Below are 26,702 nucleotides of genomic sequence, written 5' to 3'. Positions count from 1 at the left end.
AGGACAAAATGACCAAGCACTGGGCCAAGAACACCAATAATGCGCAGTTAAGGCTGTTTAAACACAATTTTATTTGTTCCTCAGGCTTCTTTCTTGGAGGCAGGTATTGTTTTTCCTCTTTGCCTTTGTTCGCTCTCTGACTCACTTTGAGTCCTCTTCCACTTCCTGCCAAGTACAGACATTGCCCTTTTCTCACCGTAAGTTGGGGTGGCTCCTCCCTACAACCTACCCTGCTCCTGGGCCCGCACTTCACATACTCAGTCTACCTGCATGTTTTTCTTCCAAATTTCTGGATTCCTATGTGTAAAAAGGGTGGTTGGCAAAGGTAAGATTTGTATGCAATGCTGCCTTTTTCTTTATTGAGGTGAGAGGCATGGGAGATACGGGTGAGAAAGTTATATAAATAAAACTTTTAAGAAGTACACAAGTTTACTGGGTAAAATTTATAGCACAGGTAACTACCCCCGGGCATGCACATTTGTGGGTTGCTTCCTCAGAGTCCATTCACCCCTTCTTCTGCTAATGGGATCCTGATTTTCCACTGGAGTATTTTCCCTCTCAGCCCTTTGAGGGATGCTGAGCTAAATTCCAGCTCCAGAACCGAAATCATGGTCGAAGCCAATCCTACCCTCCTGGCTACAGTGATGATTGAGAGTTGGGTGTGAGCTCTCTTTTGGGTACTAGAAACAAAACCCGAGACTCAAGCAGGAACTATTGGAAGAGACCCTCTTTCTTCTTCTGAAAGGGGGACAAACTGCTGAGATGTGGCTATATGAGGACATGCCCTGGTGGCCAAGAGACCACCTTGTGTGGACTCAGGATAAAGTGGACTCTGCAAAGGGAGGGCAGAGAATCAGCAAGAAACCACATCTTTGGTGACTCCAAGTGGCTGGACCGACACTTAAAACTAGCAATACCTCTGGACTCTCAGTTTTGAGAGCTCATAGATTCCTTAGATGTATTTGAGTCTGCTTTTCTGATACTTGCAATCCAGAGTTCTAGCCCATAAACTCACAACCCCACTGCCCAGAAAGAACCAGTCGACATTTTTAGTTTATTTCTTCCCACACATTTTAATGCATCTATATATAAAATAAACTTCCTTTACATTTTTATTTCTATAAAATTGAGAAAATATATATTCTTCCAAAATATTTCAGTTATTGATATTGTTAACAATATTATCATCAAATCTATCATGATCATTTTTAATTATTGCCCATTATTCCATTCTAAGAATATACCATAATTTAACAAATTTCCTATTAAGGAACATTTACACATTTTCTATTTTTCTATTATAAATATTAATTTTATATACTAGTTTTATTATTTCTTTAGGATAAATTCCTAGAAGTCAAATTGCTGGGTCACAGAATACATACCCTCTTCTGGCTTTGATGTATCTTACCAAACCGTCCTCTAAAGGAACATAAAATTTATATTAAGTTCTTCTCTGCTTGAAATACCTACAGTGGTTTTGCTCTCCTGATTGACAGAATAGCCAACCATTAAAATTATCCTTGAAAATCTGATAGGAGTGAGTTGCTCTTGAGGCTGATGCAGCACCTTTTAATAAGTCTAACAGAGCCAGTTTTTCTACAAGAAATGGAAGAGACTGCTGGTTTTTTGTTTTTCCAGTTGAACACCAGATAAATTCAGTAACTTGATTTGAGAGGACATCTTATATGAAAAATACCTATCTTTGAACACAAGAATCACACTCAGGAAGATGAAATGCACAAGCTATGATAAGTACAAGAGACCAGTTTGAGGGAAGAGCAGATCCAAACTTCCACAGAACACTTGTCTAATACTTACATACACTGAAGACACCCGAACAAGTGGAGCAACAGAATGGCATAAGGGATGAGAACTGTTAACTTTCTCATGTTTGCTCAGCATACATATAGTTGAACCCACAAAATGAAACGTTCATAGAATGTAACTGTACCCTCTACAGCAATTAGAGGGACTTGGGATACTTTGTTTTATAAAACCATTAGCTGTAATCATTTTCAATACAACGGTACAAAAATATTAAATCAATTCAGCTCCTCTTTCTTTTCACATTCAAACAAACTTTAACATGAATAAGTTCTTAATGCTCCACAATGGAAGTTATGATTTCATACCCCTTCCTCTGGCCACTGTGCATTCTTTATTAAACATCAATACTGAGAATAGCTTTACTGACACATGTATATAAGTACAACCAAACTGATATAAAAAGAACAAGAAATAGTAACCTCTGCTTAACTTTCTTCTGAGTCCTCCGAGTCTATTATGTCTCCCTCACTGTCACTGCCACTATAAAAGATGTCTTTAAACAGGAAAACTTGCTTGGGTGCTGCAGGAGTCTGGATTTTAATGCATTTTTTCTCCATCTTCTTTTTTAACTTTTCTTTAAATAAAGGTAGACTAGTCTCATAAAGGTAGTCGATGATCTCTACAGAAAAGAAATTTAATTTTCAATTTATTTGTCTGTACAAAGCCTCTCAACAACGACAAAGGATACAGGATAACGACAATGCACCACTCTTGTTATTACTACGTGTGAGGTCCTGTCCCAGTTGGTTCGTTCATATTCACTTACTCAATCCTCACAAAAATCCTTTGAGGTAGGCACCATTTTTAACCCATTTTTCAAATGAGGAAACAAAGGCATAAAGATATTAAGAAACTTGCCCAGGGTCATGGAGTTAATAAGGATTCAAACCTAGGCAGTGACTCCTGGCTGAACGTAAGGAAGGATTTCGTCACACTGCAAGGTGCGACATCATCCAAACCAGTGGTGTTGGGCTGACCCCGAGACACCTGTCACCGATAAGCTTTTAGAGAAAGTCCAGACTCTGGACTCAGTCTGGAGATTAGGATTCGGGAGGTCTAGGATGAGGCCCAGGAATCTGCATTTTTAACGAGTTGCTCACATGGCTATGAGGATCTGAGCTTGGGACTTACGTATCTAAACTACCCACAAATGGCTACAAAGAAGGAATCAGGCATCTTATACTCTTTCTGGAACAGTGTGTGTGTACATTACATGGTATGTGTGTGCACCCATGTGTCACATGTGCGTGCATGCATGTGGTATGTCATGTGTGTGTGTGTGCTAGTACCCATGATGGCAATACCAGCAGCACTCAGTCATCTACTAAGTCATTAACTGCCAAGCCTTGTGCTGAACATATCTTATCTCATTTAGCACTTTTGAAAGTCCTGTCAGGTAGGGGTTAAAATTTGCCAGTTGTCACCATTTTACAGTTGAGAAAGCTGAAGCTCCAAGAAGTTAAAGTCACTTGCCCAGGTGACTCACACCACCAGCACGTGGCACCAAAAGTTGTGTTAACTATACAAATCTTAAGAATACTGACCTGGAAAAGTCTTTTCCTGCCAAAAGGGAACACAGGTAGCTTTCAGCTTGTAAAATTTAGTTTGCACATAAGACGGAGGAACATCACTTTAGAAAGGAAAAGATTAAAAAAAAGTTAGTTTAATCAGCAGTACAAGATGAATTCTGTTTAAATTTAAATTACTGATTGAGAAGACAAAGCATAAGACGAGCTAAGGTGCGCTGACCCTGACCTTGCACTTGGCACTACCCTCGGTGTTTCCCATGGTAAACTGTCAGGACACCTCCACGGCGGGGCTGCTACTCTTCTCCCTCATTCTGGAGATGAGGAAATTGAGGCACAGAAGTTTCCCCAGACCACACAGCTATTAATATTAAGGCATGCAGCTGGGACTTCAAGTGGGTCATCTGGCCCAGACCCTGCACCTACCGCACTGTGGATACATAATACTTGTCAGAATTCAACGGCAGGTGCTCCCTGATTTTTTATTTTGCAAAGCTAAAGAAAGCAGACGCTTATGATGTTTTGCTACATTTTCAATTACATTTCAATTAACAATAAGTGGGACAGAAACATTTTCAATTTACAATTAGAGATGGAAACAACTAAATCTTAAATTATGTTTTAAAGTAAAAATCACTAACAACTTTCTGGACACATTTTCTTAATAAAAGCATGCCTTTTTCTCAATAATTAATCTAGTTATTAAAATGATTAGCATGAATAATTTGTCCAGTAAGTATGCAGAGGAAAGATGATCAGATTCTTCCAACCTGATTCATTACGGCAACCCTGACTGAGCCCGCGTGACGTGTGGGCACCAGGCTAAGACTGCCTCGCGTTATCTCCGTTAGTCCTTGTAATGGCCTCCTAAACCATTCTGCAGAGGAGGAAACCGAGGCTCAGAGACAAGTTAGGGATAACCTGTCTAAGGAAGGGTAACTAAGTGCAGTCCCTGGACTCAACGCCAGCTCCATCTGACTCTGCAGCCCAAGCTCTGAGGTGCCCCCTGCCTGTCCTCTCCCCAGGCCACAAGTTCCCTGTGGTGCTCTGCAGACCCAGCCCCTCGCTTTGAGAAATACTGATGATGGATTTGGACATTTTAAAACTAAGTAGGTGTTCATCTCATCAGGTGGAGATGCTACCCTTAAATCCTGCCTATGTATGTCACAAAAGAGGCTCTAAGAATACGAACAGATTGAACCTTTGATGATTCACTTTTACTGTTTTGTTATTAAAACTTTGAGAGTGTATAGTATTTCAAATAGTATTTGACTAGATGCCATAATCTCTACTATAGACCTTTGAGATTTATAAATCTTAAGTAGAATAATCAATTTTTAAACATATAACTTTACTTAAAATCATTAAAAATCCATTTCAATAAAAAAAACTGTGATCTAAAGCAATGTTACAAGGTACACAAAAATACAGTAGAAAAGTCGAATTTTCAAAAAGTAGTTTGATGTTACAAAGGGAGGGCTTTGTTGACATGAGCACTTCTCAGGATGGGAGCTGGTAGGATGCACATCAGCGTCACCTCCTTCAAAGCACCTGACACTCTCACCCCTTGGGGACCCACGGTACTGAAGAGTGGGTGCCCCACCGTTCAAGCAAGCTGAAAAGAAAAGGCTTTGGAACCATGGCATGTGTCTGTGATTCCTAGCAGAGCCTCTTAGAAGTCACTGAAAGATTCTGATTCTCTAAATTCAAGAAGGAAAATGATGAATTGTTGTTTGTTCTTTGGTCATAATCCGAAATTGTAACTAACCCCCAGAACGAGTCTAAACCCTTCCCAATGGGCCAACAGCAGTGTCACACCAACAGCCACACTTCTGACAGCCAGCCAGGCTGCAGGAGCCTCACTTCACCATCCACCTTTCAAAACTAAAGGCCAAACAATCCCTCCACATGCCCACTTCTGAGAGTCTACCGACCCCTGAACCTCACGATGTTCAACAATCTGCTTAGTGCAGAGGGACTGTGTTTTGCAGTCTGGCTCTCCCTTGCTTAGCAAGCAATAAATTCCGATATTCAGAGTGATGGCCTCTTTGTTCAATAGCCTGAACTGATTCAAAATGCAAGAACTATATGCAGTGAAGGCCAGCAAAGGTAAACAGCTTAGAAACATATGAAAGAGATGGTCAATCTGACTTCTCAGATGAGAAATGCAAATGAAAACCACATTGAAACTACTCACAGAAGCTTGAAGAGGAAAAGGATCTTTATATGGTCCCAAAATGTCTCCCTTCAGCCACTTCTTATCACCAAGGGAAAATCTGGTACAGTGGGGAAATGAGGCAGATGCCACCTTAGCCGAATGATCAAAATTAGAATCATGTGCCTTGTGATGTGACACGGTGATGAAGCCATAATATCCCGTGCTGTATTCCCGCCTGTAACATACAACCCGAATCTAACCAAGAGGAAACAGGAGACAAACTCCAACTGAGGGATGTTCTACAAAACAACTAGCCTGCATTCTTCCAAACTGTCAACATCGTCAAAGGCGAAGGCAAAAGAACTTCACAGATTAAAAGACACTCAGGAGACATAACAATGAAATGCAATGTGTGATCCTGGACTGGATCTTAAATCAGGAGGGAAACACTATAAAGGACATTCTTAGGACAACTGGTGAAATTTGAATGTGAACTATGTTTTAGAGTATTGTACTATATTAATGTTAAATTTCCCGATTCTTAATTGTGCTGTGGTTAGGTAAAATAACATTCTTGTTTAGGAAGTGTTGTCTGCTACTAACTCTCAAATCGTTATGGGAAAAAATTTTATTCCCTTGGAGGAGGGAAGGAGGAATGACATAGCCAATGTGGCAAAATGTTAAGAATAGGTGATTATGAAAAAAGGCTAGATATACAGGGGTTCTTTCCACTATTGTTACAACTTGTTAGCTTTTTGAAGCTGTTAAGAGACTTTGCACACATTTCATTTACCTTTCTTAGGTGTCTTTGGTGGGGGGTGAGGTGGAGGGAGGGCTGGTCTGATTTACTTGGTCCACAGTACACGGCGTGGAGGTCCCAGATGCACACACACACATCAAATCCTTCTGTTTATGTGACACAGGTACACCACCCACTGTTCTGCACAGCGTTTTCCCACCTAAGAACGTATTTTGGAGTTCTCTGTGTACCGTCACTTAAGGGCTTTCTCATTCTTATTTGCAGCTATAAAGTATTTCATCATTCAGGGAGACCATATGCATAGCCAGGCCTCTGTCAATGGGCATTTAGGCTGTTCTAGTAAACACACTACTGCATTAAATTATTCTGGACACAAGTCATTTTATGTATGTGTGAATTTATTCTGTAAAAGGTATTTCTAGAAATGGAATCACTCAATTCCAAATGGATTTACCAAAAAGGAACATTTAAATTTTGAAATGTACCAAGGCTGTAAAATATGTAAAATTTACAAAAAAAATAACAATCATTGGAGGGGGTGGATGCAGAAGTTTGGTTTGGTTAGGCTGGCGGATGCTGATGCTTGCTGGAGTAGGGTGATGAGTGCATGGGGTTCATTTACTCTGTGTTTAAAACTTTCCAAAAAAAAATGGGTACTGCTGATAAAGCAGTCCTTAGAAGAAAACATGTGGCCTTAAGTATATATTAGAAAGGAAGAAAAACTGAAAAGGAGCTGAGAGCCCATCTCGAGAAGTTGAAGAACAGCAGAATTAACTTGAGGTGAGCTGGAGAACACAACAAAGAGCACAGCAGACACAAGAACGATCACACAAGAAGGGCAGTGCCATCGCCACCGGGGCTCTGAAAGGACAATCTCTGGTCACTCTTGTTCAAAAGAAGGTTTAAAGAACCAACGTTAGCCAAGAAAACCAGAACATCATTCGGATCCGGCAGAAGTTCGGCATAAAATATCTCTGGAAGGATACATGGCAGTGGTTTCCCGTGGGGCTAGGGAGCTGGTGGGGGCGGGTGGTGAGGGATGCTTTTCACTGTTTCCCTTCAGGTTTCCTTAATTCTGGAACAGACAATCTATCACCTACTCAAAAAAATAAATGATAAAATCAAACCTACAAAGTCCTTTTTCCTTCTGCATAGGGCATGGCATTCGATTCTGTATTTGCATTCTTACATACAATGTAAACATTCTAATCAGTAACTGACCAAGTCAGTTACCCAGAGCCAGAGCACTGGGTCTGGCAATGACAGCACATCAGCATTGCCCTGGAGCTCTGGAGAATCCTAACACCCAGGCTCCACACCAGACCAATTCCATTATCCTCTCTGGGTGTGGCACTGGTATTTTTAAAAAGTTCCCCAGATGATATCAGTGTGCGGGCTGGGCTGAGAATCACTGAGCTAGAGAATTGGTAGAGTTTCAGAGCTCCAAATCGGGTACACAAAGATAAGTGGAAATCCTGTGATCTTTGGAGAATGTGCAATGTCGTCAACACGTCATGTGAACTACCTGGTACGTGCCGGTCTGGCCCTGCACGCCCGCGCAGCCCATCCGCCACCACCACCTTCTTACTCACAGGCCTGCAGCCACCTGGGCACTGCTCAGTCCCTCGGATGTGGCCAGCCGGTGCCTGTCTCAAGGCTTTTGTGTTCACTGCCCTCTGCCCAGAACACTCTTGGATCTTATCCAAGCATGGCTACCTTGTCCCCACTTAGGCAGTCCTCCCCTAAGCACCCTATCTGACTGCCCCAACCCTCAGGCTCTTCTACCCTATTTTTATTTTCTTTTTAATAGCCATGTCGTCAGAAATTAGCTTATTCGTTTACAGTCTCTTCCCATCATGACTAAAAGTGAGCTCCCAGAATTCTTTACCACTGTCTTTTGTGCCTGTTATACAGACGGTGGTCAACAAGCAAACTGCTGCTAGTTTGCCATCATTGTCGGCAATATAGTTTGTTGTGAGTTTTAGGCTAATTCTATAGTATACAAAAATCTGTATTTGTGTCAACAGAATGAAAGCTCCACCTGGCAGGGAATTTGTTTTTTCAATGTGGTACCCCTAGAGCCGAGAGAAACTCCTGGCACACGGGTACTTGTGTTTGGTAGATGAAGAATAGTCCTGGTCCTTTGATTTTCCGACGATGAGACTTGACAGAGAGCACGTGCTGGGATCCTGCATCCCTCATCACTGAAGTGGAACACCTACCACCACACCTCAGTCGCCTGCCAATGCCAATTTGACTGTGTGGCAATACTTCCCTGTCACAGTTATTTTCCCACTAGAAAACCGACACAGGTGGGATAGGGGGGCAGGCCGCAGGTATCACGCTCTATCTAAAATGGGTGAGGTGAACGTGGTAACTGCTACATCACAGAAACCGCCTCTACCTAAGATTTGTGATCACAAAACACCTTAGGTGCAATGATCTATCTGACACACTCAAAAAAGAAGAAAAAGGAAAACCATATCCAATTAATGATCTATTTAATGCCATGAAAACCTTATCTATTTAGCAGCTCAGAACCTTTAAGTAGCTTGCTTCTTAATCTTGGTTTTTACTCTGCACTGTATTGAATTGGTTTCCTAGCTAACAGGAGGAATCTTAACCACCACTTACATAAAATTCCATAGGCAGCATCAATTTCAGTCCTGTCTTTAAAATCTGATAGGCAGTCATTTATAAAAAGTCATCTTTATCTTTCAATTAGCTTAATATTAAACAAATGGTCTTACCCTATAGCATTAGCAAGATCTTCCCAGTCTATTTCATTAGCATCTTCTATATTTACTTTATACAATCTACGAGAAAAAATAAAAATTAAATTTTCAAGCTAAAATCAGCACAATGGACATCTTCATGGACTCTTGGAATATCAAGAGCTTTCTGGAAAGTGCCAGCACTTTTACCCCTGTGCCATCTCCTTCATTATACCCACACAGTGAGGTCATGCATCCTAGCCCAAAGGTATTCCAAGGTCACTGAGTTAATGAGCTACAGAGACGGGCTGAGAAGACATCTTTCCTCCTCCTGAGCCCTTTGTGTCTCCCACCAGACCACGTTGCTCTCTCACAGTAAAAACACAACTTTGCCCTTCAACACAGACACATAGTGTATCTGTACCCATCACTTACTATGTGACAGACACTGTGTTAAGACCTTTATGTGCACAAATTCACTTACAGAAACCCTCGCCACCAACTGATGAGGTCAGAGGGATTAGCCCCATTCTGTAGACAAAGATATGGTGCTGGCTGGGTGTGGTGGCTCACGCTTATAATCCTAACACTCTGGGAGGCTGAGGTGGGAGGATCACTCGAGGTCAGGAGTTCGAGACCAGCCTGAGCAAAAGCAAGACCCCATCTCTACTAAAAATAGAAAAATTAGCTGGGTGTTGTGGCGTGTGCCTATAGTCCCAGCTACTCGGGAGGCTGAGGCAGGAGGATCGCTTGAGCCCAGAAGTTTGAGGTTACAGTGAGCTACGATGACGCTGCTGACTATAGCTGGGGTGACAGAGCGAGACCCTGTCTCAAAAATATAAAAAATAAGCAAATAAATAAATAGGTCTGTATCTCTTTTTCTCTTACAACACTCCAAACACTTCAGGGAGGACTCTGTATGGACTAGGTACTCAAAGACAAAACCAAAGACCAAGCAACAGTTGATACCAAAAAACTTGTACTGGGGAGCAGGAGGGCTTTGTCTGAACTATTTACCTCTACTTTCCAACGGATATAAATAACTCTTTTCTATATGGAAAGCTTGAAAGACTAAAATAACTACATTTATTGAGTACATACTATGTTTTACACACATTATTTCATTTTATCCATCTGACAACACTAAGAGGTAGGCACCATTACGATCCTCATTTAAGATTAATAAACTAAGATGTACAAAGGTAGGTCGCATGCCCACAGTAATACATGTAGAAAGTGCTGGAATAGGGATTTGAACCTTGGCAATCTCACTGCAGACTCTGCAGCATTAGTAACTACTCTTTGGCCAGAGAGCAGAACAGTTAAAACAGCGTCCATTTCTATTCCCGCACCTTTCAATAAGGTTGATTTTGGCCTGCAGGGCATTAACTCCATGGTATATGTTCCCACCATTAGTCATCCTCTTGGTTAGAATTTCCATCCTACATTAAAAGAAAGAAAAATATAGTTTATGTTCGGGGGGTATAGTTTCTGTTAAAATTTCGTATATTTTTATCATCTAAACTGCTCTCACTCAGAACCAATTTCTAACTTTTTAACTCATCATTGCTAACATTTAACGCTATCAAGAATATACCTATTTTAAAAAAAAGTGCAAAGAGATAAATAAAATGATAGAAAACTGATGATTATTGAAACTGGATGATGAATACAAAGAGTTCTGTTTGTGTGTGTTACAAACGCTTCATAATAAAAAGTTTAAGAAAGGGAGAAAAAAGAATCAGCCTATTGGCCAGTGCTAGAAGACACTGAAAACTCCATTTCTTCTGACTGTTTATATGACAGACAGATATTTCTCTCATCACCATCACTGGTTCTTGGAACACTAAATAAGCCAAAATTTAGTAAGTAAATGATTTGATGATTCCTGTCATGCCCAAGGCTAATGGCTGAAAATTGACTAGAGTTCCTAGTGACAGCATCAACCCAATGACAAATATTAAAAAGGCACTTATCTTGAATAACAAAATTTGCCACAATCTGATTGACAGATCGTTAGCTATTATATTTACATTGTTGATTATGGAGATACATGACATGTGCACATAATTGACACTGTTGTTCTTACTAACAGCCACCCACGTTTACAGGTTTGAAATGTGTCATCTGAGGTCATTTTGATATTATACGAGGTAAATATATGTTCAGGGTCAAGTCTCCTATTTTTCTCTTCAAAATTTAAATAGAAATCTTGCATGTTGTCTTAATTATGTTGATTCTGAAGCAGGCCCACCCTTAATCATAATCATTTCCCTTTTTTAACACTGATATATCATCCTCCAGTTGAGGCTTATAACCCCCTCTCCCTTCTTTTAGCTTAAAATATAGGGGTAGAAAGAGCTCTGGTTGCTCCATATTATACCCTCCTCAAATCTGTTCTTTGGGATTTATTTCTCTGAGTGTAGTCTCACGTACCTACAACAGAACTATAAGGCACATCAACAGTGTAGCCCAGGAGTCTGCTCTTAACATAAAACATGCCTACTCTGGATTTCATTTCTATTTGGTATTTAAAGAGTGCTGGGCATGCTTTGTGCTCAAGGTGTGGGTTGTGAGCCTGCAGAACCACCAGTTCAAGGGGTCACACTGCAGCTGCACATCTGGCTCAGCGACCCTCCAGGGCTTGGAAAAGCTACATCTGGCAAAGAAAGTGCAGCAAGATAAGGGCTGAAACAATCACTTTGTGACAGATGCAGCTAAGAGCACAACAGCCTCATTTCAGATGAAGACAGAGAAACTGCTAAATTCCAGTAAAAAGCAAAATAGAGAGGCAGAGCTGTTACTGATCACCATGCTCCTGAGCTGTCTTCATTTTTAACACTGCAAACAAATCACTATCTGCTTTCACTAAAAACTTAGAAAGAGACACAGTAAAGAAATCAGAAGTCAATATTCAGTATTTAAAAAGTTCAAGTTCTTTATGAGGAAGCCATACTCTTCAATGAACCAGGGTTAGTTGTTAAATGCTAATTTAGATCAGAGAGGGACACCAGAGCAGCTGGGGCAGTGGGCTCGAGATGATCGCTCTTGATGTGCACACTGTTCACACTGCAGTTACACAGGTATTCTTAGTAACTCATCCCTCCACCCATTCTACAGAAATTGGAGGGAGGGAGAGACAGAGAGAGAGAGAGAGAATGAGAATATAACTTACCACTTACTTTTACACTGCATCCAGTTTCTGGTTTCCACTTTAGCTTCTACTTCTATCCAAGATATGCCCCTGTAAAGTTTTTCCCGAACAATTGACAGGCGACCTTCAGGAGCTTCTTGGAGTCTGGAATCCATCTCATTTAACTCCTCGAGAGACATTTTCTTTAGAATCACTTCTTCAACAGCCTTGATTAGTTTCTGGGTTTCCGTCTTTCTCCAAACACCACGATTTCTTTCTATAGATATAAAAGGATGGTCTTGTAGTTGCTAATCTATTTGCTTTCAAACACAATATTAAAAAAAAAAGCAAAATGCTAAACTGGGCACTTTCCCCAAGACAATGGCTGGCATCTCAATTACACAAATGTAAAACAATCAAACACAAGTACATGCATATTAAAATGAAACTACTAAAATGGTCATGGATTCCTTTTAAGAACCAAAGCCAGAAATTATTAAATAATAAATCCTTTCTTTTTTTTTTAATTTCTTTTTTTTTTTGTACAGACAAGGTCTGGCTATGTTGCCCAGGCTTGGTTTGAACTCCTGGCCTCAAGTGATCTTCCTGCTTTGGCTTCCCAAAGTGCTGGGATTACAGGCATGAGCTACTGTGCCTGGCTAGTAAGTCTTTTCTTAAAGCAAGGTTTTCCTAGCACTCTGGGAGGCCGAGGAGGGTGGATTATTTGAGCTCAGGAGTTCGAGACCAGCTTGACCAAGAGCGAGACCCCGTCTCTATTAAAAATAGAAGGAAATTATATATAGAAAAATTAGCCAGGCATGGTGGTGCATACCTGTAGTCCCAGCTACTCGGGAGGCTGAAGCAGGAGGATTGCTTGAGCCCAGGAGTTTGAGGTTGCTGTGAGCTAGGCTGATGCCACGGCACGCTAGCCCAGGCAACAGAGTGAGACTTTGTCTCAAAAAAAAAAAAAAAAAAAAAAAAGCAATGTTTTGTTTCAACTTCAAAAATGTCATCCTTCCTGTTTTTGAGAGCAACGTCTCCTGCATAAAATTGTGAGGTTTCCAAACACTTTTCCTAAACACTTAATGGGAAAAAAATAATGACATGGTTTTTATGTTATATGCATGTCTCCCCACCAAGAGTTCCTAGTGTGAAATTCACAGCTACAACGACACCAGTGGAGCAGTGGATGATGTAAGGCACCTGAGAATTTCTGAAGCCAATCATCTGCGTGAAGCCAATCATCTGCTTTTGACACCTAAGTTCACCCTTCCTCACCAGACACATGCACAGCCATGCTAAGTAAGGAAAAGGCCTCAAACTGGCACCTGCAAATGTCTTTGGTTCGGCCCACAGAGTCTTATATTTTTCCCTCAATAACAATTTGGATGAATATTTAAAAATTAAGAGATTTCCAAGAAAGAAAAAAGTATTTAGAGTTCAAAAATTTAAAAAGAAATTCCAGATTTTTGTTTTACTTCTTAGAAACTTTGAAGAACTGGCTGCAAGGCACTACCTGTGTGGTCGGAGTATGTGAGCCCCTGTGCTAAACAGTAACCCCAAGAACTGTCTTTTTTTTTTTTTTTTTTTTGAGATAGAGTCTCAGTCTGTCGCCCAAGCTGGAGTGCAGTAGCATGATAAAAACTCACAGCAGCCTGGAACGCCTGGGCTCAAGCAGTCCTGTTTCAGCCTCCCCAGTAGCTGGGACTACAGGTGCACACCACCACACCCAGCTCATTTTTCTATTTTTTGTAGAGATGGGGTCTTGCTATGTTGCTCAGGCTGGTCTTGAACTTCTGGCTTTAAGTGATCCTCCCACCTCGGCCTCCCAAAGTGCTAGAATTATAGGTGTGAGCCACCATGCCTGGCCACGACTGTCATCCTAAAGCAATTTCAGATGCTCTGATGTGAAGAATAAAACCATGGAAATTTTTTGGGAAAGAGGGACAGGAGGTCACCAACACACATTTTGGGTAAAGCTGCCACCTAACAGGCCAGCTGAGCTGAATGCCTCACTCCCAGAGCCTCCCTTGCCACTGTGGAAAAGTGACCACCTCCACCCAGGCTATACTACACCCAGCTTCCTGGGGCATTGGTCCACTTGGAGGTTATATTCACACTACAAGTTACTGAAGTTCGCAAGTTACTGAACTGTGGTAAAAATCGGCCTGGTGGATAAAGGTTGCACGATTTCACTGAATACATGAGGAAACAAAATGGATTAGTACAGAGTATGGCTTAAAAAAAACGATGATGTTTCTGAAGACAGGCCTGCAGTGATTTCTAGCTTAGACGTGGGCTAAACAAGGCCTGTCAGCTTGTCCTTCACTGAGGAGCACGCTTGGGACCACCACTTACGAGCACGGATCTGAGAGAACTTCAGGGCCACAGAGAGGCTACTTCGCGCCACCATCTCACCAATCTTTTTCCAGTCATTCCCGTGGAGGGAATGGTATCTCTTTAACTTCTCAGTATCTTCTTCGCTATACCTACGAGACAGGAAGAACGTTTTCCGAGTCTGAACTGCGAGATTAGAAGCCGTGTTCTCTATCTAGCAGTATGGCAGTCGCGGGAAAAGCTGCCTGGGGCAGGCCATCAGGAAACCCGGTTCAAGCCACAGGCCTGCCAGTGCCTGGAGCTCTTGGCGTTTCCTGTCTGCATCTCAGCGGGGTCATCCTGTTAGCCAGTCACCTGAGTCCCAGGCCAGAGGCCTGGCTCATCACAAGGCAGCCGGAGCAAGCAATCCCTTAGCCCCTCCTTGCCCCAGAGCCTCTGTACCCGGGGAAATGGCCTTCCTCCCCCTGCCCCCAGATGCAGTTTAAACAGCACAGCTTCAGGGAGCGCTTCCCTGACAGCCTGAGCCTACGGTCCCGCTGTTCACTCCTAGAGAATACTGTGCTTCTCCTTCATAGCACTGTCCCGACCTGCAGTGACACACGCACGGACCCTTCCTCTAGACTAGCACTCTCAAAGACACACCATGTGAACCACACATGGATTTTAGATTTTCCAGTAGTCACAGGAAAATTCATTTTAATTTAGTTTTAATGAAAGTAATTTTAAGAATATATTTCATTTAATCCAATGTGTTAAAAGCGATCTCATTACAATACATCATGCACATCAAAAAGTATTAAAGATACTTTACATTCTGTTCTTCACACCCAGCCTTCAAAATCCAGTGTGTGTTTTACTTTCACAGCACATCTCAGTTTGGACTAACCACACTTCAAGTGCACAACAGCCACGGGGGGCTTGTGGTCACCCTACCGGATGCCACAGCTCTAGAAAGGAAATCTGAGAAGGGCGGAGACCTTGTCGGCTCTGTACACCATGGCATCGATAATGCTCGGCAGACAACAGGCATTAAATACATGTGCAACAAACGGCTCAATATAAATGTGTAACTATTTAAGGAATTTAAAGTGCATTAATCCCATATAAACAAATACATTAAAGTACTATTTGCTGGCAAATTAATAAACTTCTCTTTCCTTCTCCTCAAAAAAAAAAAAAAATAAAGTACTAAAAAAGCACTCCTATTTTATAAATCAATTTTGAGATTAAACACCTTAAATATTTAAGTAAAGAAAGACCAATCTTTATAACATCCTAAGATTCTTTATAACATCCTAAACCTTAATGCAGGGGTGGGGAATGGTGGTTCACCAAGGCAACAACAAAAGAAACTCTAGTAAAATACTAACAATTTTTGATGATAGCAATCTACAACTACTTCAGGACAATAACATCCTCTCTTTCTCAGAAATTTATCTGTAAACGCAGAGTGTGCTAAATGAAGACTTGTTACTCCTCACTATTAAGAACCATGGGCATCAAAAGGGAATACTTCCTAGTAATTTTCCTCTCGAGGCAACCAGTCTTTCTGAGATTAAAAAAAAACCTTAGACACCCTTGAAGCAACAGAAAAGAGGAAGAGAGAAATCAAGCATACCCCAATAGGGAAACAGGTGTGCTGAGTTCCAAAGCCCCTCAGAGCCTTAAAATTCTTTTATTTTCGACTTTCTACTTTTTTCAGTCAAGAATTCCTTAAGTCGGAAAAATATTCTAAGGGTAAATGATCACCACACAAGTAATGCAGCACAAATGAATGAACTTTTTATGAGCAGAATGACTTTTATTATTCTAAAAATGTCATTCCCCTATGTGTGTCACAAGTAGAAAAGTATGTTATCTCACCTGCCACCCTTAATTCGCCAAAAGCAAATGTCATTTAAAATGTCACCTTTAGTGGATTTTCTTAAAGTTCTGTGCACAACAGTCTGACCGTGGGTTTGGGAAAAAAGGATAGGGCAGGTCTCAATCTGTGTGTGTGAACTTTCCTCATCTAGGGTTGATTTCTTTTTCTTTCTTTCTTTTAACTAATTGAATCTGCCTCGATCTTAGAAGTTGCTTTCTTTCTATAAAATTTTTAAAAAAGAAACAAGGTCGATTCAATGTCACAAGTTTAGGTAACATGTATGTCTTGGTTTAAAATCATATAGTTAAGCAGAACTCAGCTGATGCTGCTAGAAGATTTACTAAACTTGCCTCCCAGAGTGAGGATCAAGGAGTTGAGCTGATGAGCTGTTTATTAGGCTGGTAGAGATTACAACTTCCTGCTGATACTTCTGTCCCTGAGCAGGGTGCTAACCCACAGCCAACACTTCCTCTGTGTCTGGGTTGTTTTTTTTTTTTTTAACTTGCAATGCTGGAAACAAATGTTTTTTTTTTTTTTGAGACAGAGTCTTGCTCTGAGTGAGTGCCGTGGCATCAGCCTAGCTCACAGCAACCTCAAACTCCTGGGCTTAAGCGATCCTACTGCCTCAGCCTCCCGAGTAGCTGGGACTACAGGCATGCGCCACCATGCCCGGCTAATTTTTTCTATATATATTTTTAGTTGGCCAGATAATTTCTTTCTATTTTTAGTAGAGACGGGGGTCTCACTCTTGCTCAGGCTGGTCTTGAACTCCTGATCTCAAGCGATCCACCCGCCTCGGCCTCCCAGAGAGCTAGGATTACAGGCGTGAGCCACTGCGCCCAGCCAGAAACAAATTCTAATTGGATATTTTATTTGGAAAAAAGGGAGGAGAGAATGCCAACCACCACATGAAGCACTGTGGATGGACACTGCCGAACTACACTTCCATGAGGGAACACTAGTGTTTACCTCCACCTGCAAACATTTACTGAAAACCCAAAGAATTGTGCTAAGTGCTGAAGGGAACATCGTGTCAGGGAGAAATGCTTGGATTCACCAGGAGCTTACAACATAGTAGGGAGCAGAGAAAACATGAGTAATAGCAAGAGAGCCAGACTGTGTGGAGTGCTAAAACAGAAGTAGAAAGAAAAAGCTGAGGATTTAGGGAAGAGAAGATCACAAAGGTTTACGAAAGACATGGAAATTAAAATGGGCCTTGAAGACAGACATCTGACAAAAAATATGCAATCTAACTTCACACATAAAAATCTTCATTTTTATTTCCAATCCATTGCTATGGATATTTTGATTTATAGTGTCAGCAAAGACAAAAGAAATGTTCTGTCCCACGCTGCTAAGGCTTTTTTCTTACCTGCCTTTGTAATTATTGACATCGAACATCTTCTTTGCTCGATAGTATATTAGCTTCCAGGGTCGGGCAATGCCTTTACCTAAAGTCAGAAGAAAGGTAATCAGAGGGGCTCGCGCAGCCTGGCACAAAATGAAGTCACAATTGTAAAAGAACCCAGAACAGCCCTTTTAAGCAACACTAACTATCTTAAATCCCAGGCTACGGTCGGGATTTCATGCGTCCTGCAGAAAGCTGTCTTGGAGAGCAGAGGTCGACCATCACCAGCTTCCCTGGAATCTTCAAAAACTCGTGCTTAGTACCTCCAGCTTCTGGAGTACTCAATTCATGGGCAAGACCCTTATAAGGCAAAGGAATTTTAACCTAATTTGAATTAAGAGGAAGGAAGTGCTAAGGTGGAGAACATACGCTAAGAGTTCTTCATACGATGAACAAAAATCTTTCCAAACAGCTTTTCTCATTTTCCCACTCTAAAGATGAGATAATCCCTCCACAGGGGCTCACTACCCTGTTTTCCTTTGTACATTCCAGTGAACACCTCAAGAATGATCGATCCTCTTTAAATTCAAGAGATTTCCTTTCTCTCTGATCCCACATTACTTCACACCCTTCTGACTCCCAAGCAGGAGGGCTCTAGCTACAAAGCACACATATGGCTACACCTAAAAAATGTAGGAGACCATGGTGCGTATAAGGACGTGCTCTCTGTAGCACACACAAAAAATAAAGGAGGAGAGACCAAAACCATAATTATTGCCAAGCAGGAAAGATAGAAGTTGATCATTTAATTTTTCACAAAGCCTGTGAAAGCACAGTACTTGGGACACATGGCCACATGCCAGATCCTCAAAAGCACAGCCTGGCAATCCGAGGCTGTGAGCACAGCAGCAGTGAGCACGCACTGCACGCACGGGACGGGACGGGCACTGTGCGGGACACTGGCCACGGTTATCGTGTTTAAGGCCAGAAAGCCTTGGATGGTCAAAGGGGGAGTATTTCTAAACTTACCAATGTGCAATCTAAACGAGTATTTCCTTTTTAAGTCGGTGATGGTAGATCTTTCCTCTGGATATCTGTCCGTGTGCAGCAGCTTGTCTGCAGTCTCAATCCCCGTCAGTGACAGGAATTCTTGCACGTTTTTCTCTAACTGCTTATTTTCCTTGACAGAAAACCTGCCAAATTTAATAGTGACACCTAACATTGGGGGTGGGGAGAAAAAATATGTAACGTCAACGACAAATAAAAGCAAACACACTGCTTGGTTTTCCACTAGTGACCGCAGCCCGAGGGCACAGTGCTGTCGCTCTCCCGGTCCCCCTGACAGACTCAGCCTTTCCTTTGGGGAAAGGGTTCGGCCCAAGCAACCCCTCTTCTCCCAATGTCTGCTCTGCTCACCCGATTCCAAAGTGACTCTTCCTGCTTCATCAGTCTCTTTTTAAAATAGTCCTTTAATATTAATAAGCAACATTTATTCACTAAAAATTCAAACAGCATTGAAATGACAGTTTAAAAGAAGCCCCGCTTTACTCCCTTCTGCCACACGCCTCCCCCGAGGCAGGACTCTGACCGGGGCGGCAGGAACAGGGATGCGTAGGTACATTTCCTGTGCATGTGTGTTGTGGGGAGGGTGACAAATGTCAGTGCAGGTTACATTCTCTTCCTCTTCATCACGTTTCATCGTGCAGTGACTGTGTCGTGTGGTACATTTTTCCACTCTTAGGCTTATTTTAAAACTATCTTTTACAAAACACACTCATAAAAATTTCAACACAATATACCAAAAAATAGGATCATTATATACTGCTCTATAATTGTGCGGGGGTGTTTTTTTGCTCAATTTGTCTATTTTCTGAACTAATCTCTTCAACCTGATTAATTCCACAAAGCTAAGACACCTCTTTTCACTTTTTTAAATGGCCAGCAGTACCGTGCCTCACGCAGGAGACAGGCGTAAACACCGCCCACTGGCAGCACACAGCCTTAAATGTGTAGCTCATTCGTAAGTCCAGTGAGCTTTCTGGGAGGTTCTTGTAACACTGAAGCCAAGGCCACTACCACCAGCTCACCCTCAAATTAACGTGGTGGGGAAGGAAACTACACCTCATTAAAGATGATGATTTTGACGGCATTTTAATTTTATTTAACTTCTATATCTTTCTTGGTGTCTCAAGCAACTAACCTCCTATTCCTTCTATTCTTCTAGGACTGATTTTCTAGTCTGGGGCTTCTCTGGTCCCTTCGGCCCCATTCCTCCTTGCTGTCTCTACCGGCAGTGGGCAAGAGGAAGAAACACAGTGCACTTTATTTTGCTAATTTTACAACTTGGACAGCAATTCTGGTAGGAGAGGAAGCTGAAAGTAGCTGAAGGATGCTTCTCGTGAATCTATAAATCCGAATCATTCACAAAAGAAAGTCAGGGGCTAGCTCTGCATACAGAAAAGTTCAACAAATGTTAAGATTCCACAAGCTCACCTTGTGCTTTAAATTCTTTAAATCGCCCCAAGTCATCCCGATACATCCGTTTAATCGTAGTGGCAGCCCTTTCCTGTATGTTAGGAATGAATTCTTGGAGCTGCTTCACGGCAGAATCCAAATCCACATCTGAATCACCTGAATTTCTCAAATCGTCACAGAAATACTTTGTTTCAGAATCTTTAGCTGATTCTAAATTGCTTTCTTCTTCACTTGTAGGCTCTAACCTAAGGGGGGAAATTGGGTTGACTAACATTAACATATCATTTGATCTAATAATTTTGAAAGTTTTTAAAAAATGACTCATTTAGACTCCTGGAGTGTTAAAGCTTGATGGGATCTTGGAGTTGATTCAGTCCCTGATTTTCAAACCCTTTATTAAATGTAACTTGATTTATTTGTATATACTTCAGAGGCAGCCTAGAAGGTAAATGTGCAGCCCTAATTCCTATTTCTACCAGTTATTATTTGCTTATATTACTATTTTTCTATTTTTTTGTTTTAGATATTGACTTCCTAATAAGCTAACCCCTCTTTTATCACCACCAAGAATCAAACACTTCTCCCCCAGCCCTTCCGATGAGTTAAGTTTTACTGTATAATGGCCGCTAATTAATTAAATCAACATGCAGAGTTTACGAAGTTACAGCTGTTTTGCTACAGCTAATGTTCTCATTTTCTCCTATGCTTAGTTTTCTATCTAGCACTAATTCATCCCCAAACTCGAAATCTCCTTAGTGTGTTCAAACCTATCAGTTAACCTCTCAGACTGGCAACTGGAAAAACTGCATATGCATTTTTCTAAGAAAAGGACCAACAGCTTCCAGAGGGGCTGAGGCCCACAGCCCAGTGGAAGTTAAGAACCACAGTCTTAGAATATTCCTGCCCCATGATCAGTGTTCCGAAAATGTCCTCAGTAAGATGGCACAGAAGATGAGTGGGCCCACAGCTACTATCCGTACCACATGACATGGGGCCTGCTCACATTTAACTTTCATATGAAACCATTTTAAGCAAAGACAACCTAACAAATGTACGAAAGCTACTGAGTAAAATCAGGGAGAAAATCTGTCCCAAGTCCCAGGAACTATGAGATAAAGTGATTAAAAAAAAAAATTCAAGTTGGTCCGAGTGCAGTGGTGTTTACAACTAATTGATCACAACTAGTTACAGATTCCTTTGTTCCTTCTCCACTCCCACTGTTTCACTTGACCAGCCTTAAAAAAAAAATTAAAATAAAAAAATAAAATAAAATCCGGCCAGGCACGCCTGTAATCCCAGTACTTTGGGAGGCCGAGGCAGGAAGATCACCTGAAGCCAGGAGTTTGAGACCAGCCTGGACAATATCATGAGACCCTGTCTGTACAAAATAAATAAATAAACAAACAAACAAATTAGCCAAGTGTGGTGGCATGCACCTGTAGCCCTAGTTATTCGAGAGGATCACTTGAGCCCAGGAGTTTACAGTGAGTTATGATCTTGCCACTACACTCCAGCCTGGGCAGCAGAGCAAGACCCTGTCTCTTAAAAAAAAAAAAAAAAAACAAACCTGTATTTATTCAACAGTTAAATGATATTTATACAAATAATGACATCTAAATTTCTTATGTTGGTGAGAACTCTAACTCAAGTTTTTTGCTGTTCTGTAGAATTCCAAGTGTTATATATCTAATACTTCCTTCTATTTATATGCATACAGACCAACAAAGGTAATCTGGGGGTCTTAAAATGGCTTTTAAACTCAGATAAATTTCAGGGCTAGAATAGTCTTAGTGAAAATCTAATCGAACTGCCTTATTTTATATATGAAGAAATGAGCTCCCTTGCCGAGTTTACACAATTGAGTGTGTACCTTATTCTGTACGCATCACAGTCTACCTCCTTATGACTTTTGCCATTTGCTATGGACGTGGTCGGCACGCGGAACCCGCACAGAAAACACAGGCGTCCCCGCCTTACCCGGACGCCCCGTCCCCAGGCTCCTCTCCGGAACCGGCGCGGGGTTTCCCTCCTCCTCCGAGCAAGGGGCCACCACTGTCCAGGGAATCAAAGAGCGTGTCGTCATTGTCAGAGTTCTGACTGAGCGCAGAAGGCTGAGCCTGGTCAGCGGCCGCCACGCCGCTCCGGGCGGAATCGCGCTTCCGTTTCCCCGCCCGTCTCCGGGCGGCGTCGGGTGTCCCGGGCCCCGCGCCCGCCTCGCCGCCCTCCGCGCCCCCCGCCTGGGGTCCTTCCCAGCGCGCGGGCTCGCCCAGTGCCTCGAGTGCCGGCGTACTGGGCTTCTTTTTCTTTTTCGACTTGTTTTTCCTAGCGGACCCTGCTGGTTCTGGAGTGTTGCCTTCTAGGCCCGCAGGAGGCCAGGACGCCGGCCCGAGCGGTTCCCGCCGCCGCGGGGGCGTGTGCGGGCTCTCCCGCAGGGCGCCACAGCACGCACCTGTGCTCCCGCGGTGTTTATTCTTTTTCTTCCTAACTTTACGGTGCAGTTCCTCTGATTCATTCTCACGTGACTTAGCAACGACGTGCAGTTTGTCCGCTTCAGGCTCTTTTGTTGTCTCTTGCTCTATGCTCGCATCGACATGAACTTTAGAATCCTTTAGCGTGTGCTCAATATTTTCATTATCCACAGAGACATACGCAACGCCTGTCTCCTTGTCTTCCCCTAAAGCACTATGTCTTCTCTTTTTCTTCTTTCTGTGTGTACAAGTGGCCTTTTCAGTCTCATCACAAATTTCTGATTTTTTCAAAGGAGAAGAAGTGAGATGTTGGAAATCCTTTCTCTTCTTTTTACCCTTAGTTATGTGAGGCTGTTCACTTACCAGGGAGAAGTCTCTGAAACTTTCATGGGAACGTTTCTGATGTCTTTCCTTATGTACAGAATGCTTTTTCTTTTTCTTCTTCTTTTTCTTGTCAAAAATTGGAGTGTGGATTTCAAATCTGCTCGATTCTTCTTCCATTTTATTCCTGTAAGGAAAGGTGACAACAATGGTTTATTTTTACATTTTAGATATACCCTCAGGGGAAAAACATCACAGCAAAATGAAACTGTATGACAAATACAAGCCTGTGGTCACGATTATAAATTTTCTATTATATTATTTTAAATATACAGAAGGCTCACTGTAATTCTCTCTGGTCCCACTGCCTTTATGATACAGAAAAGAGTATTAACAGAGAACGCCAGTGTCCTGTGCCACCAGGCCTTTGCCCCCTCACAGCCTCATCTGTGACCTCACCTTTCCAACTCTGCTGCTTCAGTCACACACAGCTTGTTTTGGGTCCTGAAATATGCCACAGTCCCTCCCTTGGCTCTCCCTGGAATGTTCTCCACTGCCTTCCCACTCTCCCTGCTTCCTGCCTCCTGCCATCCTGCAGAGCTTGGCTTGAAGATCACTTCTTCAGGCAAACTTTCCATGATCCCTTGGGTTCATGGGTTCATATCATTCCCCAAATGATATGCTTTCATATTTAAAAAATAAATAGTCATCTAATGTCTATCTCCTCTGCACAAAAAAAAAAGGAAGAAGGAAGGTGGTTTGTCCGTCTTGTTCCCCTCCGTGTTTCCACCATCTGGAAGCCACGTTCCAGGACACCATTAAAGTGAGGCTCCACAAGTGGGCTTCACCGTGGGGGCATCAGGTACCCACGGACCTCCAACCAGAAGACTGTCTCTTTGGTTGGATATGCCTTGTTAGTGTCCATTGAAGAGTGAAAATTCTGCAATACACTGGAATAAATTTTTGTAAGGCTGTAATGTTAATAGTTACACATAGGGCACACACATTTGGGATTAAAATACGGTAACAGAGACGCACTTTACAAAAGAGATGGTTAAAAATATAATTTTGCAAACAAGTCCTGTTCCTCTCCTTGCTCTGTATTGCTGCTGGGTTTCAATTTTTTAGATTTTATTTATCTTTGACTAAGTAATACATTAATATGATAAAAAAGCAAAATAGTCTATTCATATTTCCTCTTTTTTCTTACACAGAAGGTAGCATCTATGTATTATGAATCTGCACTTGCAATTTAACAGTAGATCCTGGAGATCTCTCTGTATCGGTAGTCTTTCAAGCCTGAATGCTAAGCACATTTTCTATAGAAGGCATCTAATTTACCCTGGGTAGTAAACAGCAGCCGTAAGAATGGTGTTACCTCAACCACATACTCTCACACACATTAGGTAAGAGATGTTAACCCCCAAAGCTAAGACACCTGCCTGCATCTGCCGCATCCTCTCTCTCCCTCTTGCTGCAACAAAGGAAGTGTCCCTCCTCCTGTCAAAAGCCATTTCCTTCAATGTGTGTGCTGGATCCCAACCCCCTCCTGCCTTCTCAGAGAGACCATGATCAGGTACCCCATCTCTCTTCCAGCCTCTCCCTCTGTACTGGCTCCTTTCTAGCAGCACTTCCAACAGTCTTTAATCTTTTCTTCTTCTTTTAAGAAACAGGGTCTTACCAGGCACCGTGGCTCGGTTTTAGCTCAGGAGTTTGAGACCAGCCTGAGCAAGAGCGAGACCCTGTCTCTACCAAAAATAGAAAGAAATTAGCTGGCCAAATAAAAATATATAGAAAAGTGTAGCCAGGCATGGTGGCGCATGCCTGTAGTCCCAGCTACTCGGGAGGCTGAGGCAGAAGGATCGCTTGAGCTCAGGAGTTTGAGGTTGCTGTGAGCTAGGCTGACGCCACGGCACTCTAGCCTGGGCAACAGAGTGAGACTCTGTCTCAGACAAAAAAAAAAAAATTAAAAAAAAAAAGGAAAAAAGAAACAGGGTCTTGCTCTGTCATCCAGGCTGGAGTGCAGTGGTATGCATAGCTCACTGCAGCCTCAAACTCCTGGGCCCAAGCAATCCTCCAGCCTCCTCCTGAGTAAGCTAGGACTACAGGTATAAGCCACGATGCCTGGCTAATTTTTTTTGGTAGAGACAAGATCTTGGGGTCTTGCTATGTTGTCCAGGCTGGCCTGGAACTCTAGACTCAAGTAATCCCTTGGCCTCCCAAAGTGCTGGGATTACAGGTGTGAACCACCATGCCCACTCTTTAATCTCTTCTAATTAAAAAAAAAAAGCAAACACCCTCTAACCCTAACGTTCCATCCAGCTATTCTCTTTCCTCCCTTCACAGCAATATTTCTTGGTAGAGAAATCGCTCTTTCCATTTCTTCCCCTTCCATCTACTTCTTAACCCACATCCTTGTAGCTTCCACCCTACTATTCCACCGAGACTGCTCCATTAAGAGTGTCTATAACCTTCAAGCCACTAAACTCAATAGACCCTTGTCATGCCCACCTTTCAGGACCTGCTAATAAGAAACAGAGCAGACGATTCCTATAAACAATCTTTTACAATCCATCAGTTCCTTCCTTTCTTTTCTGTAAATCACCTCTTAAGCTCCTCCGTCTGGTCTCCTACAACCTTCTAAAGATGTAGTCACTCCGTGCTAAAAACTTTTTATGGTTTCCCCTTATTCTTAAGATAAAGTCAAAATCCTTACAGACGTACAAGGCTGTTCATTTCTTCATGGTCTAGTCTGGTCCATGCCTACCTCTCATTTCTCTCTGGGTTTCAGACATCCTGCCTTCTTTCACCTCCCAGAATACACTATGTTCCTTTTCATCCCAGGGACTTTGCAAAAGCAGCTCCTTGGGCCAGGAACACTCTTCCCCGGCATTACCTTTCTGTCCTTTAGCTGATCTAAGTATGAAAGTCACTTTCTCAAGAGGGCCTCTCTAATTTCTTAACTGGGTCCCATCTTCCTGTTAAACAGTGTTTCCCAACAACCCAGCTGCTTCCCTATTGCACTTTTCGCTGTTGTGGTATCACAGTCCTCTTAGTTTGTATCTTACCCGCCTTGCTTCTAAATGGTTCCCCAACGAATGGACATGCATTCAACCACACTGACTGGGAACACACACTTCCCGCCTGCAGGGTACGTGCCCAACCCTGGTGCCGATTCTCTCGCTGCCTTCGGGGTGCGACAGAGACCCTGCTCTGCTCTGGGGTGGGTGCTCCGGAGCTGACAGGGAGGGAACTAACCAGATCCTCTTATTCCCAAAGACCTCAGGCTCAGTCCCCCTGACATGCGGCCTGGAGCGGCAGCGAAGACAGAAGCCAAAGGCAGAGCTCCCGGAAGAATATGACAACCATCACCCACCGCTCGATTTTTATATGCGGATTAAAAAAAAAAAATCAGGAACAGCCAGCAAACGCGCTTTCAACCTACCTCCCGAAACCGCCGCCGCCTTTCTTTCAACCCGGAAGTACTGCCGTTATGGAAGCGGAAGTAATCATGCGTCGCTTCCGGCCCCCTCGGCGTCACGCTGCCATAGCAACACGGCTGCCTCCCGACCTTATCGCAGGCATAATGGCCTGCCCGGTTTGTTCCTGTGGTCTTTGGGGGTAAAGGGGGGTCGAGCGTGTGACGTACTAATTCATGCATGCATTCAATTTATTCACGTTTTTCTGAGCTCCATCTATGGTCCAGGAGTGAACAACCTAGGAAGACAGATAAACAAATAATCCAAGATAATTTAGGCTATCCTATAA

The 26,702-nt window shown here is 42.5% G+C and overlaps 1 protein-coding gene across 6 annotated transcripts; it reads right to left on the bottom strand.

Annotated features, from left to right (window-relative positions):
- Positions 1-1,763: 1,763 nt before the first annotated feature.
- On the bottom strand, positions 1,764-26,417 carry TTF1 (transcription termination factor 1). Of its 6 annotated transcripts, XR_006737938.1 has the most exons (12): positions 26,380-26,417; positions 22,123-23,121; positions 20,164-20,390; positions 18,700-18,885; positions 17,695-17,773; positions 14,480-14,610; positions 12,164-12,398; positions 10,341-10,430; positions 9,025-9,090; positions 7,261-7,370; positions 6,308-6,496; positions 3,375-3,460 (listed from the first exon to the last, which is right to left on the bottom strand). XR_006737938.1 is itself a non-coding variant. In XM_045563690.1 (11 exons), exons 2-11 carry the CDS (start codon positions 23,112-23,114, stop codon positions 2,256-2,258), a joined length of 2,286 nt encoding a protein of 761 aa, XP_045419646.1. In that variant the 5' UTR covers positions 23,115-23,121; positions 26,380-26,417; the 3' UTR covers positions 1,764-2,255. The 6 variants fall into 6 exon arrangements, 2 of the variants coding, with proteins under 2 accessions (XP_045419646.1, XP_045419648.1); XM_045563690.1 differs by lacking the exons at positions 6,308-6,496; positions 7,261-7,370 and adding an exon at positions 1,764-2,449; XR_006737937.1 differs by having other exon boundaries at positions 6,308-7,370.
- Between the last annotated feature and the right edge of the window lie 285 nt (positions 26,418-26,702).

The sequence above is a fragment of the Lemur catta genome, chromosome 10, assembly GCF_020740605.2.
Source record: "Lemur catta isolate mLemCat1 chromosome 10, mLemCat1.pri, whole genome shotgun sequence".
Lineage (NCBI taxonomy): Eukaryota > Metazoa > Chordata > Mammalia > Primates > Lemuridae > Lemur > Lemur catta.
Note: the sequence above shows the minus strand (reverse complement) of the source record. Positions and strands in the feature narration are given on the sequence as shown.